The sequence below is a fragment of the Wyeomyia smithii genome, chromosome 2 (assembly GCF_029784165.1).
Source record: "Wyeomyia smithii strain HCP4-BCI-WySm-NY-G18 chromosome 2, ASM2978416v1, whole genome shotgun sequence".
NCBI lineage: Eukaryota > Metazoa > Arthropoda > Insecta > Diptera > Culicidae > Wyeomyia > Wyeomyia smithii.
In genome coordinates this window covers 105,507,464-105,525,673 of record NC_073695.1, presented here as the reverse complement: position 1 = coordinate 105,525,673, position 18,210 = coordinate 105,507,464, and the positions used below count along the sequence as shown (strand labels likewise).

Sequence of the window (18,210 nt, the reverse complement as noted above, 5' to 3'; positions counted from 1 at the left end):
AGTTCTCTGATTTTATGACTAGGGCCTGGTGTCAAGCGCTTACTTATTTACTCCATGAAAGAACAAATGTATTAGTTGACAATAAGTTGATTCAAATGATAGAATCGTTAACACAAATTTTTTCAGCCTCTCAGCTCGATTTTCATTTTTGTATGATTAAGCACATATATGTTTCAGATATACAAAAACTCAGTTTTTACAGATTTTCCATGTTAAAAAAATTAAAAATGGATATTTCTTCGATTCAGGATAAGTTTTTTGGAAAACGGCATTTTCTAGGAAATAGTTTTCTGGGCATTGGCTCATTCCGGAAAATAACTTTCTGGGGATTAGTACTTTCTGGGTAGCAGTTTTCTGGATATTGGTACATTCTGGGATTTTGTTTTCTGAGGAAAAAGCTTCGGCGTTTTATTTTCTGGGGAATAGTTTTCGAGGAATTGTTATACAATCAAATTCAACTTCTCGTTTTTTGATCTACGTGTTCAAAACATGCTGAGTATTAAGTCAGTTTTACTCGTTTTATAAGTTTCATAGGTGCCTTTCGAATCACTACTATAAAAACAAACTTGTTTGTTTTTTACGTTACAAATAAATTGTTTACTCTAATGAATTTTTTCAGCGAATTTCTTTTATTCATCGGAATGTTACTTTTTGTAAAAGAATAACCCTCATTTCCGTTTTTTTTATAATTTAATAATTCCTCCACTTTACTCAATTGTATTGTGAAATGACTTCCGTAATAAATACCATAATGATATACATAATATGTACAGAGAATTTCGAACGATTTAGAATGCCATATCTGGTTTAATCGCGGGCGACTTCGGAATCATAAACGTTTCACCACTTGCATCTATTCATGTACTCCCAACCCACGCTTCTAACAGTGCACGCGCCCAAACAGCGACAGCGTACGCTCCTGGATCTGGATATTTATAACTCGCCTGTTTCGATTCTGCAGCAGAATAGGTGGCTCTTCCTGATTTCGGAAGCATCTGACGGGTATCTTCGGCAGCACGCTGGCAGATTTCAGCAAACGTTTTCAAATATTCAACCGTGGGAAGCTCCTTTGACAGCACACGTTTCAATTCCAGCTCAGCTTGCCCCAGGGGATCTAGCATGGTTCGGTCTCCCAACTCTGTGAGTGCATGTCGTTTGACGGCTTCGATACCTCGAGAGAGAGCTTCAATCCAATGCTTAACTGTTACTTTCGGATCACGATCAGCTTCCACGAATGCTTCCGATGCAGCTTGAAATAGAAGGCTGTATATGGCGCCAGATGTACCGCCAATGTTTAATTGCATAATCATACTAAGGTCAAACAACAGTTTGGCTGGGTATTTAATTTCAAATTTAGGGGATTGCAGATGAGCGAGCATTGCTTCCGCCCCATTGGCAATCGTGTTGCCTGTATCGCCGTCTCCGCATTCTCCATCGTAAGCGTTCATCAAATCACGACTCGAAAGCAATACTTGTGCGGTATGCAGAAGTGCACGATTAAGTATTAATCGCTCTTGTTCATTGAATTGAAGATTGTAGGATTTTATGCACTCAGTAGATTTAGATTGCAATGAAGCATCAAAACACAGAATTTGCGATGGAGGTAGGTGAAATGATTGGCCACTGAAAAGTGAAGAGCTTACTTGGGATTTGAAATCTAGATACGCTAACAGCTTATCCGAATATCCGAGATTTAATAAAGTGACTGATAGTCCCGTGTGTCCAAGGGAAGAGAAAAATGTGCCCGAATAGATACGATGTACTGTATAGTTTTTCTTCAATTTGGTACACAGTGAGTCCATAAATATTCCCAAAATAAACTCAGATGTTCCACCAAGGTTATTGATAAGGACGATAACATCAGAAGTGGTTTCTATTCTCTTGATTGCACATAATAAAATCGATTATTGATTCGAAGTTATCACACGCCTGCATTTTGTACACTCCAGGTTCACCATGAAGTCCTTTTCCAAGCTCGATGTTAACCAAGCTATTGTTGACTATGTCGAAAGTGAATCCGAACGTTGCCAAATGACCTCCACGTAACATTTTATTCCCGAATCGGTGCATCTCTTCGACGCTATGTCCCAATTCAGCCATTGCTCCCAATATTTTTATCAGCAGAACAGATCCAGCCAAACCTCGCTTGCCGACTGATCTTCTCACCAATTCGTCCTCGATCGAACAATCATCATCGTTTAGTAGAATCATTAGCTTCTTATAACCATAAAGTGCCGCGGCGCGTTCTGCTGCCAGCCCGAAATTCAACCTGTCACCGGTGTAGTTATTGACGATGAATAAAACCTCATCACTCGGTTTCGCTATGGTACGTAAACAATCCACTATTGCTGTTGCCGATGGGGAACAGAATACATCACCGCAAACTGCTCCATCCAGCATTCCGTAGCCAACGTAGCCTACATGAGCTGGTTCGTGGCCACTTCCTCCACCAGAAAGAAGTTTTACCTTATGGTTAGAAGGTTCTTTGTCTAACCGAACGATACAATTTCGATCCTGAATCAAACGGAGCCCGTTGTGTGCTCGGACGTATCCAGATAACGAGGTGTTCACGTTCGAGAGCATTGCCGTTGACTGACGCGAATAGCGTTCGGGATTCGGATTTTTAATCGTTAAAGAGCGAAATCATGACGCTACCGCCTGCATGGAATCGGATTTTTTCTTCACTTCCATAATAAACAAAAACAACAACATTAAAAATGTTGATTAAATTTTTTTTATAATCGTGCTAAGAATGGGACACCCGAAACAACGTTCAATGCTAAGAGAGATTTATTTGACTCCGTAAAACATTAATTTGTATTGTGCCGTGTCAAATAAATGTTGTCATCTACATCTAAAAATAAATGTGTGAACAAAAAAAATGCTAAGAGATGGCTCTGTAGTGGTAGTGGTAGTAAAATCGAAATTTTTACGAGTTTTTTAATCAATGACCGGAAAAACTGCTATTACTTACCCTGTTTTTATACTATTCTAACTTTCTTGTACCTAGTTACTTTTATTATATACAATTTATTTTTATCAGAAAAGTTGATTTTCCTATACAACTTTATTGAGTCAATGGGGTTGTACCTATAGGAAAATCAAGTTTCTTGTTGAAAATAAATTGCATATAGTAAAAGTAAATACTAGAAAGTTAAAATAATATAAAAAATGGGTTTCTAATTTCTCTTCAACAGCTGAGATTTGGAAATATTTGTAGCTGACCACTGAACAATAATAATATTAAGTATTGTTACACCCAACACAAACGATGAACATTTTGTTACTTTGGTGCAACTTTTTATTACTTATTGTGTATTAGACCGCGCATTATACACAAAGAGTAAAATCCAAAGAGCGTTCATGTCGAGCTTCGTAGCCGCAAGGTTACAGAGTCCGCTTTGACAAGCGAATGGTGATAGGTTCGAATCTTAGTAGAACCAAACCATTCGTTCGCAAAAAGGACTTTAAGTATGGGTTTATTCTCAGGCTCTTCCACACAAAATCTTCTCTCCAGATTTAATAACCTCTCGTCTAAAGCTTCGATCATATCATAGACTATAGCACGTTATATGCTTTTAGAGTGATAGCTTGCAGGAGGATATGATAGAATCGATAAGGAAGAAAGTTGGTTACTAAATCTGAATGAGAAGACAAAAAGTACTATAACTTCCCTCCAGACTTAATAACCACTGATCTAAAGCTTCGATAATATCATAGACTATAGCACGTTATATGCTTTTAAAGTGATAACCTGCAGGAGGATATGATAAGGTCGATGAGGAAGGTAGTAGGTTACTAAGTCTGAAGGAGAAGGCAAAAAGCACTATAACACGGAGCAGGTTACTTCTCAATGAGTAGCACTGCAAACTGGTAAAAAAAACACGAATGTGCAAACAGCAGAAACATCCGGACAATGCCACAATAGATCAAACAACTACTGGTCGCAGTGGGGTCCACACAAAAAAAAAAACAAAAAGCAACAAAAATTATGACGGCCACACGCTTGTATGTGTTTCTGCAGGAGAACATCCAGCCAAGAACTACAATGCATGTGTTAAGGCCCAATCACAATGGATACGTTGCGGCTCAACGCATCGCAAACGTATCCATTATGTTTGGGCTTTTAGCAAAACTTCACTCGTTGCATTTGTATTGATGCAACGATCAGGTTTATTTCTGTCCCCTTCCTTATTCACACATAATAAGAATCTCACCCGTCAACCTCAAATGTCTAATTAGTAACACCACTGTTTCGTTCCCCAGTGTTTACTTGAAATGAAAAAATGCAATACCGTGAGCCCAGAGTTGCGAATGTTGTTCGGGATGGGCACGAGTTTTGTATCTTCAAACAGGTCCAAATGAGTTTCTATGGAGCACAAATGTTTGTGTTTTTCTCTGACGCAGTTTACAAATCGTGATGTGATTCCAAGACGCATTTGAAGTCTTTGAAATCATCAACGTTTGCATACTGTATGACGGGATAAATGCTGCTTGGAAACTCTTGTCATATTATTTCTTTCGTATGCGTACAACAAACTAATACACGCACACCGGATGAATTGGAGATAGAAAGAACGGCTTGAGTTGCGATGTCGGTTTGTCTTGCAGTGAGTTAATGTACAGCTCTAAATAGTGCTGTACATTAACCTGCGGCAGGGGGAGTCGTCCTCGCAGCGCATGAACAATATATGCGACGGTGTTGTTTCTTGACTGGAGATGGAAAGGGAGCATTTTTCGACAGAGAAAATTTTGCATGTGGTTGAAACGTCCATTATTAGATAGTCGTACTCCCGTAACACGTGCTAAATATGTGACAGTATGTGTTGTTACTTGACTGGAGATGAACTTTATTGCTTTTTAAGTAACAGATTTGTTACCTAAAGAGTCATTTCACGTTTTTGCTAATTAAGTAATACGGAAAAACTTTGCGTCTATCAATGTCGCCCGCGAAGCCCAGAAGCATGTGGGACTTTGTGATGATGGTGCCGCTTCTCTGCACACCGGAATTAAGGAGGGTTATGCCTCGATAATTACTACAGTCAAGTCTATGTTCCTTGTTGTAGATAGGGCATTTGAGTCCTTCCAACCAGTCCGTAAGTAGATGTTTCTCAGACCATACCCTTAGGATAATCTAGTGAATTGCACTGCACAGCCGCTTGCTCCCGTCTTTAAAAAGTTCGGCCGGTAAGACGTCCTTCCCAGCAGTTTTGTGGTTCTTCAGCTTTTTGCAAGCATTCTTTGCCTCATCCAATGTTGATGGGTTCATAGCTTTCTACCCTGTTCCCATCGACGACTCTCCTACCTTCCTTACCATTCAACATCACTTCAAAATGTTGTTTCCAACGCCTGGACACCTGCCATTTATCAGTAATAAGGTTCCCCTTCCTGTCATTACACATGGCAGCCCAAGTAACAAAATAGGTTTTATCTAAGTTTTTTAGTGCTAAATAGAACCAAAACATAAAACCTTCAATGCCGACCACGCGACTATAACAACCTATTAACAACAGCTATATACATGTGTCATGGCTAGTTGGCCCAGGTTTATTGCAGTCATCAAAACTTCATATGCGCTCCATCATAGGACCAGATGTTTTTAACAAGCCGATTTGCTCGCCATAGAATGGCCACGAAATTTTAACTGAGATATATTCTCCATATTAAGTGTGAAGTAATAATTTTATCTTGGTTTCATTCCTCAACGACAACATTATATTCGGACAGTGTCGTGAAAAAACAGAAATGTGTTAGTTTTTTTCTATATTGATTGATTATTATTGTCATTTGAATCGTTTTCGTGCATGTAAAAACACATGTCGTGAAATATTTATGGTAAAACCGGCCACGAATTTTACCGTAATTACCGCTCGCCGCCGTAATTCTGTAGAAAATGACTATTTAATCAAAATCTAATTCCTTTGAACTAAGGTGATGATTGAATAAATGCCATGATTTGTCATTTTATATTATTTGTATGACTTTATCTATCATTCAAATTTCAAAACTACTCTGTGGTATTGGTGATGTTGTAGAATAAAATGCTGATTTGGGCCTGAATTTCATAATGCATTTTTTCATTTAAGGCGACATGTTGTTTTCGGAAATCCCTCGAACGCTCCCTAAATCCCTCATCATAACTGATTCTCTTAATTTGATCAGAACATAGCGTATATTAAACCCAACACGCCTATCACGGTTTTCATCTTTCTAAGTTACGATCATCGGGTTTTATTTTAGCCACCATTATAGTCTGCAGGTTTTTAGTTTTATTTGGCCATCAGAGGGACTATCATACAACTTAATGCATATGACGGTTGGCATAGGATGGCCGTAAAGAATACTCGCGGATCATATTTGGTGGCTATCAAATAAAACCAAATTATAATAAAAGACTTTGATGTAAGTTAACTTAAAACGAAAACAAAACAGTCTTGAGTCTTTGAAGCATTTCGATTGTTACTTGGGAGGTACTGGCACGGTCCGGTTCCTGATTTCGTTCATCGTTCAATAGATGCTCCTCGTGCCTGGTGAAGCGATTCTCCGCCTGCGTGATCGTACCGCTCACGTTTCTTACGGCGGTGAAACCTCTTTTTGGTAGCTCTTCCCTTCCAATATTTCTTCCGCATCTGACACGTAACACGATTAGCTACTCTTTCGTCACCTCTAGACTCTCAACACCGAACCACCCACTACACGTGTTCCCCGTTGTCATGCCTATCACTTCTCGCGCTGCTTCGCTGACCGCATCATGGATGTGCTTCTACTACTTGGTAAGGTCCACTTCAGCTAATTCATCGATCTGTCTATCAACTTCCTGAGTATACTCTGCAGCAACTCGCTCCGCTGATAACCTCTGGATATCCAGACGTATCTCGATTTAAATACGTTGGACAGCCGGGCGCGAATCTTGCATACCACGAGATAAGTCGATGTTTGGCCCTCAAAGGACCGCAAATCTATGTAGTCTGAAATGTGTTGGCCATCGATCAGCATGTGGTCGATCAGGAAGCAGACATCTCCATTGGGTGTCTCCGATTGTTAAGACGTGCAAAATGGGTACTACACAGATAGCCATTTCTTTGGCCGCGGCGAAGTTCACTCAAGGCGTTGCCGTTAGTGGTAGAGTGAAGGCTTTTCCTACCTATAACGGAACGAAAGAATTCCTCTCGTCCAACTTGAACGCACATCTCCGATAACGATCTTGTCGTGTTGTGGGCACTCTCCATACATTTTCTTAAGCAGTTCATAGAACTCCTTTACGTCGTCGGTTTCATCATTTTTCGACGCGTACACGTTCATAAGGCTGCAATTGAAGAATCTGCCCTTGATCCTCAATACGCATAGACGGTCGTTTATAGGCCTCCACCTAATGTTACGCTTCCTTTAGTTTTATAGTAGCACGAAACCGAGGCCCCGTTCCGCTTTGTCGTTTGATGCTCTCGCGCGTGTCGGTTCGACCAGAGTCCTGAAGTTCCAAGTGCCAAGTTTTCAATCGTCCTTTTTATTTGCCTAGGTCTATACCGATAGTTTCGATTCGTAGTATGTTTATTTAAGCATGCTCTCTTACTAGGGCTGCGATGCCTAGTCTCGCGACGGGGCTGCCTTCTTGGGTGTAGCTGGCGAGAAACTGCATTTCATAGCTCACCGTCCGCTCCAGAACTGTCGCTGTTTGAGCCGCCCCTAACCTGAGTAACAGACACTCAGGCAAACTGCTCTCCAAGGAGAGCAATTCCTTCTTCCCTGTCAGCATACGACCAAGTTTCCACCGGTTCACCGATCTTCCTTTGGTTGCTCGTCTCCTAATCGGTACCGCGTGTAGGTAGGGATAGGAGTTGCTGGGCATTATGCTCTATACCACACTGCAGTGCACTGGGGTCTATTTTATGCCAACTAGTACGGATTGTACTGCTGGTACGCATTGCCCAGCCGTTTACCAAATACGAGTATTCTCCTTGGTTTTGTACACTCGAATCACATAGGCTCACCGGTGTTGAAACAATCGAAGGTATGTCAACTAAAATTATTACCAATTTTCGACAAAAACCGTTGCCATCCTTAATTGCTACGATAAGCTCTTTCTATAGTCAATAAGTTAGCAATTAAGTTAGTTGTATGTTTATTTCCCTTTTTTGACAAGTTGGTTTGAATCTCTACGATTGATAAATCATAATTGCTAAAGCAAACAAACCCAAAAAAATAATATAACGAATTTCTAACAGTGTTGAGAAGTCACCATTAGTGATTGGCCACACAAACTTCTTATTTATTAATAATTATTTTCAATGCTTAAGCTACTAACAAACCCCTCTAATTAAAAAAAACTGTCAGTAGTCAGTCAGTAGCCAAGTTCTGAAAACGGGCGTCATTTACACTCGGGTATGATGTGGTGAAACTTATTTAAGATGGAGAATCGACGTGAAGATTTTGTTGGAGCGAATCATCGTTAAACACTTGCCAAAAAAAATCCTTATAACCCTGTTCTTGATAATACGGCCAATAAATACGGCACCTATCATGGAAAAGCTTTTCTTATGAGCAAAGTTTTTTGTGGTATGAAAATTTAAGAAACGGGCAATGCGTACCAGCATTTCGTCTGGACGTCTCATCCTCATGTCAGAGGCGACTAGATCCAGCAGGATCAGCTAGAACCCCGCCACGTCGACATCGTTACGCTCCATGTGCTTTGCCGGAAAGGAGAGAAGGTACGGAGAAATCGTGGCCGCAGGGCACCGTACTTCCAGAGCGGCGGCACTACTGACTAGTGTGTAGTGCAGACGATCAGCGACAGGTTGTGTATGTTGAGAATAAAAAAACCGGTTCTACAGCTGTACCCTATGCTCACCGTACACTGCTCTCACGAAAGATCCGATTTAGAGAAAGAAGCGTTTTACACGCAGCTGGAGAAAATTTCCGAGAGCTGCTCGCATCGAGACATCAAAATCGACATCGATGGGAGGGGAAGAAATGTACAAACCGGTGATATAAACGCACAGCCTGTATTAACTTTGCAGCTTCCCGAGGACTGATAGTCCGAAGTACCTTTTTTGTCCGCAGGAACATCCACAAAATCATTTGGAAATCACCTGACCAACGTACAGCAAACCAAATTGACCATGGTCTCATTGACGGCTGGTTCTTCTTAGACATTATCAACGTTCGCTCCACTCGCGAGATTGATTCGGACTACTGCCTAGTTACGGTATGCTTGCGCTCGAAATTGTCTACCGTGTGTCACGTCCGACGTAGCCGAATTCCGCGGCTCAACATCAAGCAGCTTCGGGATTCCCAGGCTGCGGAGGAATAAAGCAACAGCTCGAAGCAGTAAGAAGAGGGGATCAGCCCGTAAGCTGTCGAGGACGGCTGGCTAGGGCGCTGCACTGGGTCCATTTCAGAATTTGGGAGGAGGAAAAGCTACCAAACGAGTGGATAGAGAGAGTCATCTTCCCCAACCACGAAAAGTTGGGGAGCTGCAACTACCGCGGCATCGCGGGTGAGTTTGGCATCAAAGCAAAGCAAAGCTTTGGTGCTACATTCCGATTCGGAACTTGACCTTCTGTTTTATTATACACAGACTTCGCAGCCAACTGTTAAGTGTACAGGACAATTGCGGGGCTAGCGCTACAGTAGGATCGTAGCACTAACAGTCTCTCCCGAGCCGGGACTCGAACCTACAACGACTGGCTTGTTAGGCCAGCATCGTACCTCGAGACCAGCTGGGAGGCATCACAACGCGTAATTTCACGACTGAAAGACGAGGGCAGACGAATTGCACTGCTGATGAATCGTCAAAAACGAAATACATGCGAGCGGAAGGCTCCAAGGAGAACAACATCAGCTTCCCAAATCAAGTCTCTGTAGACGGTGATGAACTTGAACTGGTCGACAAGTTCCTGTATTGGGGTCACTGGTGACCGCCGATAATAACACCAGCAAAGAGATCCAGAGCCGCATCAAGACTGGAAGCCGTGCATACTTTTCATTTCGACTTCGATCGATCATATCGAGTGCAACGACGCGCCAAGTTGACGATGTTCAGAACTCTGATAAGATCGGTTGCCTTTTACGGAATCGAGACAATAGCGCTTTTCGCGGAGGGCTGAACGCCCTTGGAGTTTTAGAACGGAAGGTGCTGCGGACTATCTACGGTGAAGTACAGACTGACGAAAGAGAACGGCGAAGGCGCATGAACCATGAACTACATGCGCTTCTTGGAGAGAACCCCATTACACGTCTGGCGAAAGTCAATAGGCTAGTCACGTCGTGGAATGCCGGACGACAATCCTGTGAAATCGCTTGTCTTCAGAAACCCTGCTGGCACCAGACATAGAGAGGCGCAGCGTGACCCTTCCACCAGCTTGAAGGAGACTTGCGTACGATTAGACTCCTGGGACACTAGCGAGACACAGTACGAGCCAACACGACTCTTGTGCCACCACTAGCTTCGAAGAACTTTCACGAAAGCGAGGGCTCTTTTCAAACGAAACCAGAAATTGAGAATTGCAATGAAAAGGATAGGATTTTGGAAATCGATGTCTAGAAAAATTTTCTTGGTGCAAGTTGCACTAAACAGTGATGAAAAGTACAATCTAGAAACACTCAAGGGAGTTTTACAACAATTTGCTGATGGAATACAATTGAATATTAAATATTATATTTATTACGTCTTCAGTTTAAGCTGTACAGACTTACTTACCCTTTACTGATTATAGTATCTAACACTAATTTTAAAATGATGTCTGGTAACAATGAAATCGAAAGCATCGATATTATTCAGTAAATTCAAACATCTCTCCTGCGGGTGATTTTGTCCGAATACAGTCCGGTGCCTAGTTGTCCAGAATAATAGGTGTGGTCGAGATCTGCGGGCTGGCGCGTAGAAACTAATTTGTTGAAGTAGATCCGGACAGTCAATATGGGTTTTGTAAAACGTCGAAAAGAAACATTCGTTGTAGGTGCACCCGTCTTTGGTGCAAAGGTTCCAGCTTAATCAATTGGCATCGCTTATCATACGACGGCAGATGACGTGGCTCATTCCATGGAAGTCGTCGTAGTGCAAAACGAAGAAAACATCGCTGTATTCTCTCTATACAAAGTTTCTTGGTAAATGGCCCAGATTTGAATAGCGTACTCAAGGACGCTTCGTTCAATCGAGCAATCAAGTGTTTTTAGTGAGTACACGTCACTGAATTCGCGTGCGTTACGACGGATGCGTAATCGTTTTATATTCGTAGCGCCACTGTGTTTGTGCTCTTGTAAAACTGATTACCTTGCACTTGGTCGCATTCAACTTCTCGGTAAATCTTCAGATCGTCGGCGTACATAAGATGATGAGAGTTAAGGCAATTACTCAAGTTGTTCACAGATAAAACGGAGATTGAAGGACCGAGGTGGCTACCTTGCGGCACGCCAGATGGTGTTGGGAACCGGTTAGACTCAACGGATCTATATTTCACAAAAGCTAATGTGCTCCGTAGAAAGGAGCGGAGTCACGAGATGAATCAGTTAGGGGAGTCGAGCTTTTCTAGTTTACTTAGTGCTAGCTCGTGGAGTACCTTATCGAAAGCTTTGGCGAAAACCTATCCACTTGAGAGCGTTTCTTCAAACGAGAGTTGGAAAGCTAGCGTATGCCATGAAGTTCGTGGTAGCAGAGCAGTTTTTAACAAAGCCGTGTTGGTGTTGAGATGTTATGGGTTCAGCGGCTGCGTAAAATTTATCATGAATTGAAAGTTCGAGCGTTTTAGCGAGACAATAGAGAATCGAGATTGGTCTTTAGTTAGTAACGTCGTAAACATTTCCGGCTTTGTGAATAGGCGCGACAGCAGAGATTTTCCATGTTTCCGGGAAAATACCTTCTGATAGAGACAGGTTGTAAATATGGAAATATGGTAATGCAAGTACCTCCGTGCAGCGCTGAATGAATGCGGAGGGTGGTTTGTCCGAGCCAGGGCCCTTGGACGTATGAGAGATTTCAACGTTATGATGATCAATGTCTATTTAACCCATTTCACAGTTTCCCCGGAATCGGATACATAAAATCAATTGGGTAGAATTTGCTTTGATAAAAGTTCACTGTTTAATGATTTCATTTCCTCGAAATGTTATGTTTTTTTCTACCTGTGCTTAAATTGGCTGGATTTCAAAATTCAGTTCGAAACTGGGTCGTGATTTGTTTTTCACGCAAAAGACGATACGAATAATCTTTCTTAAAAAACTATTGCGGGCCATCAAATGGAATGGGTAAATAGCATACAAATATGTTCGTTACGACTTACGACTAGGTTGTACAAGGTTTTTATCATTACGTTGGAAGGGTGTAAAAAGGTCTAAAAACTCTACTGATTGTTATTCTATCGGCACGCAGGTTGAGTGTCCAATGGCCTCAAGCAAGCCGTTCGTTGTTTCCCCTTAATTGGATATATAATATCAAAATGTTTCACAATTAAATACAATTTCTCTACTAGTCTAAAGGTCGATCACTGTAAGGCTTTCTAAAGGATCACACAATTCTACGTGAGGGTAGAAGGAATAAGGAAGGGGTCGATTAAAATTTGCGACGGAATGTTTTGCTTTTCTAGCTCAGACTTTGTCTAGATACGTAACACTTGGTTGCGTTGTATCTGCTGTGCATTTATAACATTCTACAATAAGTTAGCAGTTAGCATCAACTTGCACATGAAAAGTTTACAAAATAAATACACATAGCTAAAGAAAACTATTAACAAAAGATAAACACCTAAGCTAGTCAGTAAACTTGGATTAGAATTTCGAGAACAGAATTTTTTTACTGCACCAGTTTTTGGACCCAAAATTTAACATATTTAAAATTTCTTTTTCATCATGCGTTCACAAGTATAAATGATGTAACTGATTGGTTGAGATTCATAAAAGTCACTGTCATAGAAACATAACCTATATCTAAAGCATCCTATTGTCGCTTTCTTTTTGCTTCGCTTTCTTTCAAATATGTTCGTAGAACCACAAATTAGCTGCATCAGTAAACTGATTCTGGAACTGCAATCTCATATTATTTTAAAATGAATTAAAGCAAATTCTAGCGAACAATTGCTTGGCATTAAAAAGAGTTTTCTCTGCTGCAGCTTGAGTAGGTCTCGCCATGTACATTTGTTGAACAAAACAATGTCAAACTAAAACTGTATCTTAAAAATAACTAAACATAATCAGATGCCGAAATTGTTCCTTCAGGTAAGCCTTCGGAGTGCTTTTCGATGGTCAGCAAATTGTTGGTCTCATTCAGCAAATGACTTTGTACATTGTGACTCTTATGTGGCGAGGACATCTCCTTTAGATCGACAATTTCGTACGGCCGCTCGTCCTCGTCGTCATCACCAGGCATATCCGCGCTATTAAGCAGGCCGGAATAATATGCACTTCCGGAACCGCTGGCACCCCCACTATGCGATCCGGTGGGAATTGCCGGTAAAGGACAGTTCATAATTAACACGTCGTTATCGCCTCCCTTGAAATAATGATGAACAAAAAATGTACAACTAGCATAAACTACTTCAATATCACTACTTACATGATGCACGGAGCTCGATTTGTATGAGTTAGTTTCAGAGGGACCCATTTCATTGCCCACCTCAGCATATGAAGCCTCATCAATCTGAACTGGATTATAGTTGTTGTCATCCATGTGAGTGTAATGATTTTCCACCGGAAGCGTGTGCGAATTAACCAGTTGCTCCGGTGTCGATAGATTCTTTCGGCTGCTAAACCAAGTCCAAAGCCCCGAATTGGTACTCCGAGGGCTACATGAACCGTTGGTAGAATTTTTTGATGTTTGATTGTCGAAATTTAGTCCCGTTGTATCCTTTGTACTACTCGAATCAAAGCATAGCGTTCTTATTCCATTCTGATTAGACCGTATTCTGAAAGGAAAGAAACAATGCAATATTACTAAGACGTTTAAATCGTTCACTAGAAAGTACAATACCTCTTACACCTAAGAAATATTATCATAATTATGGCACCAAGTACAGCTGATGTGAGCGAAACTACGACCAGCGTGAAAGTCCAGCTGAACTCCTTGGTATCTGCGGGTGGGGAGAAAATTTCTTCTACTAAAACTATTAATACTAATTCCCACGGGAAATGCTCTTGCTGACTCACTGATTGCTCCGTCTAGTGATAAAGTCCCCTTATCCTGCCAGGCCCAGCTGCATAAGTCACATGTCGTGAGGCCATCAGGAGCGATGGACTCTTCCAGAAACGGTGGTCTTGGAGGTGGTGGAACAAACTTGCCATTCCAGTAGCTCTGATCGATCGTGTCGATCACTTGCATGTCTTCTTCGATCATCGGCATGTCGAGCTCAAGATTCCAGGCAGTTGGACTTGTGGCGACTCCTGCGCTCGAGGCGTCTGCTGCGTCGAGAGTGACGCCACTGCCGGGAACACTGCTACCAGTGCTAGCGTTACTGTTGCTGCTGTTGCTACTGCTATTGCTACCGTTGCCAACATTGGGCGATGGGTTATCCTCATCGGGCAGCCTCGATAGCGTGAACATCGTACATCCGGAAATAGTCGGGAAAGACCCTAGGTAAGATCAGAGAAATAATGGATCGATTATAATTTGCTGATTAATAGCTGAGCCAACGTTCAAAGAGATTTTTGGTGGACGTGTAGCTACAAAAGAATGGCGGTGTTCCGTGATATTGAAGGAGCATTTGACAATTCATATCGTGACTCAATGACTGCGGCTATGAAGATACGTAGTTTCTTAAGTTGCATTATTAAAATGTTATCAAAAGGAGAAATCCCACATAAGTGAAAAAAGCAGTAAAAGAGTGTTCGCAATGAGGCGTGATTTCTCTCCTCTACTGTTGTCTTTAATAGTTGAAAACAGATTTATAAAGGCTTAGAAATAGTTAGATTTACTGATGATACCGTTATAATTGTTCGTGACAAGTATAATGCTTTCATCGCAAACCTGAAAGATGCGAAAAGGTTATATCTTGGCTTTAAATGTTGAGACATCGTATTTCGTTAATCATTCGCCTGCATCGCTCTGGTCATTGTCATATGATGCCTTTGAACTAAACCTCATTCACAGTTCACGTACAACCGAAGCTCCCACCAAGTTTGTGGTTACCCGATATTCGATAAGGTAGAGTGTACGAAGGATTATTTGAGGTAGAAATTTTTTGAGAGCGGAGAAAACCACGATTGTGTCTCAAGTGACACCAATCATTCATTGAATTCAAAATATTTAAAAACAGACAGAGAATCTTCATGGAGTGTTTCCCGAGCGGATTTGAATAACTATTGGATACATATACATATAAAATACATATCCACCTCGTTTATATATTGAAGTAGTCGTTCACGGCTTACGGCAAAAAAAGCATTTGTTCCTGGTTTACTGTGCAGCTCATAACATCACCAAGAAGCCATACTATAGCGATTATTTGGTGATTTTTTTGTTCGGTTGTTTACACCTCCCTCTGCTTGGTTAGGAAATGATTACGAACATATCCTTCCATTTTTTTTTGGCTATATTATTTAATTACAACAATTACGTTGAAATTTTGATCTTTTCGTTCACCTGTCAAAGGGGATCATCTTCACACTCCACGAGGAAAATGCCTGCAACGGTCCGGATCGCGGTTCACCCAAGCGAGTGAGTGAGTGTGAACCGGCAACCGAGAGAATAACACGGAGAAAACACCGGCCGAAAGTATCGGATTACAAACAACATTCTTGTTGTAGATACTTACGATGCCAAACCTGCTGCGGTCAACCAGTCAACTTTATGGGTCCCTCTTTCTTCAGACGGTCACTTTTGGCACATTTCGCACTTTCAACCGACCGACGTCACACGCGGGTTCGAACCTAACAGAACAGGTCTTGCAAGGGCGATGGAAAGCACACATGCTTGAATTGCAGCCTTCCCAGTGCCAGCAATATTTCCAGTTTAGTTTGTGGTGTAATCAAGACAGGACACACAGACCCCTCCTCTATGGGGCAGGTGGAGAGGCATCTTATTGACACTTGACAATACTTCGACTATTTTCAGGTGCATGGAAATATGAATCCTCAAGAATGCCGAGCTCTGGGTAAAAGTACGTTTCTTCATATGATCCGCTTTCTTTCAATAATCCTTTTGCTCGTACCTCGAACGTCGGTGTTACAAACCGATTAAATGTTTCTGCATTCGTTGCAAAATCAGTCCAGCCATTCGTGGGATCGGGTATCGTCCTGTAACTCGAACCTGCTAAGACTATTTCATTCAAGGTGCGCGCACAAACAAGTTGCACAAAACGTAAATGACGGCTCAGTCAGGTTAATCCGTTGACATTCTAAAATGAATCGTTTAGGAAGAGGTTTACATAAGTTCGTAGCGAAACCTTACCGTTCAATGCCCAAGTGGGTAGTTCATTTTATACATTTTTATATCAGTGGCTTTAATTTCGAAATATGTTTCAATGGAATTATTTTTTCGATCTGTATATTCACTTCTATTAGAGATACTTAACAAGTTAGAAACTATGCACCTTCTCTATAAATAGATTGATCAATTGCATTGTGTCCAACCCAAAAAACAGTTTCTAGAGCTACTGGTACATCACAGCGATATGAAAGACGAGTTTGATTGTGTTAGTTATAAAAGTAGAGGTGAAAACCTGTTTCTCATAGCAATTGCATCACAATATCGAATGTTTTGTAAATAATTGACCAGTCTCAGTGAGAGCTACCATGTGCTCAAAACAACATGAAGTTCAGATTCCATTGTTTTTTAGATTTGTGATTCGTTTTTCAAAAGATTGGCGTAGTAATTTCTATACCATTCTAAAGAAAAAAGTAAAGAAACGAAAGAACACATAATTCACTTATGCGTTATCTTGGAGACGCTCTTCTTGTGATAGAAAGGGTACATTTAATCTGATTTGCCGGGAGAGTGAAAACCCAGTGTGTGTTAGGGGCCATCCACATACCACGTGGACAGCTTTGGAGGGGGGTCTGTGTAATGTCCACGGTCCATACATTTTTTTTAGAATTCATATGGGCAGTTGTCCACGGGGGGTAGGGGGTGTCAAAATCATTAAAAATCTGTCCACGTGGAATGTGGATGGTTCCTTATCCAAAGAGTAGATTTCAAAGTACAAATTGGGAAGATTTTCCACAAATCTTTCTTTTAACTTCAATGTTGAAAAATGAATAAAAGAAAATTAATGCGTGAAAGTTGATGCTCAATACAAGTGCACCTACATAGTTTTTCATCTACATGATAATTAGGAATCGTCGAATGAAAGTTCCAAACGACTTGTTAGTGGTAAACAATTGATGTTATTAGCTGGAAACAGATCGACAAAATCTTTTCTCGGTAACTTTTCTCGGTACAAATTTGATATGAGGCGTTTTCTTTTTTTGAGGTAGGGTAGAGCGGGGCTAGTTGGTTACGGGGCAAGTTGGTCAATGAGAATATCTTCGAATCTACGTATCTAAAAAATCGTATTATATGGGTGATACGTAGTAGATAACCAGAGAAACTGAATGACAAAATGAAGTACAGTTTTAATTAGAACGTATAATAAATACAGGTTGCTGCCAAATTGGCCATCAATTCTACTCGGTTTTCATGTTAAATTTTTTTGTCTAAACAAAGCTAGCCAAATTGAAATGAACATGGCTCAACGTATTATGAAAGTCATTTTCGTTAGTTTTAAGTTGTGTAAAGCAAACTTTCGCCAAAATTTTATTTTCATATATTTCGAGTAATTTACATATTTAATACATGAGGGGCTGTTGGTCACATACTAGCGGGGCTGGTTGGTCATATGCACATCATAAAGGAATGCAAGTAACCAAGTGAATGCAATTTCAGGAACAGTGCATTTCGTGACGCAAACTTAATCCAAGCGAAAACAGCGTTTGCTTTGTTTAGCAAAACCAATTATTTGAAGCGATAAACTATTTGGTAAAAGTTATCTCCATTTCATCGTCATTTTGATGAATATTTTTTTGTGCAATATAAATGCTTAGTCATTGATCTAAAATAACTATAACGTACACTAATGCATCGACAAATGCTTTCTATCTGATGAAAATTTCGGCGTAAGCAAGCTTTCAACGAAAACAAAAAACTAATGTAGCTATAGTTTTGTGCTTGTGATTGCAGATGGGAATCTAGAATTTGGCCCCTGTTCTCAATTTAATTCTTATTGTTTTTGATTTAGTTCCCAACCAAAC

General features: G+C 40.9%; 2 protein-coding genes across 5 annotated transcripts in view; both read right to left on the bottom strand.

The window, feature by feature from the left end:
• Positions 1-1,860: 1,860 nt before the first annotated feature.
• On the bottom strand, positions 1,861-2,583 carry LOC129719797 (PTS-dependent dihydroxyacetone kinase 1, dihydroxyacetone-binding subunit DhaK-like). The gene has a single exon (XM_055671203.1). The coding sequence runs from the start codon at positions 2,581-2,583 to the stop codon at positions 1,861-1,863; it is 723 nt and encodes a 240-aa protein (XP_055527178.1).
• Positions 2,584-12,034: 9,451 nt separating this feature from the next.
• LOC129722997 (uncharacterized) overlaps positions 12,035-18,210 on the bottom strand; it is a 95,259-nt gene continuing 89,083 nt past the window's right edge. For 2 of the 4 annotated variants that reach the window (XM_055676905.1, XM_055676906.1), the window contains 4 exons: positions 14,134-14,556; positions 13,958-14,081; positions 13,544-13,892; positions 12,035-13,480 (listed from right to left, as the gene is read on the bottom strand). In XM_055676905.1, coding sequence (XP_055532880.1) covers positions 13,172-13,480; positions 13,544-13,892; positions 13,958-14,081; positions 14,134-14,527 — 1,176 coding nt within the window. In that variant the 5' untranslated portion in view covers positions 14,528-14,556 and the 3' untranslated portion in view covers positions 12,035-13,171. Of the gene's footprint in view, positions 13,481-13,543; positions 13,893-13,957; positions 14,082-14,133; positions 14,557-15,737; positions 16,779-18,210 lie in introns of those variants that run through there. The other 2 variants (XM_055676907.1, XM_055676908.1) reach the window with 2 other exon arrangements.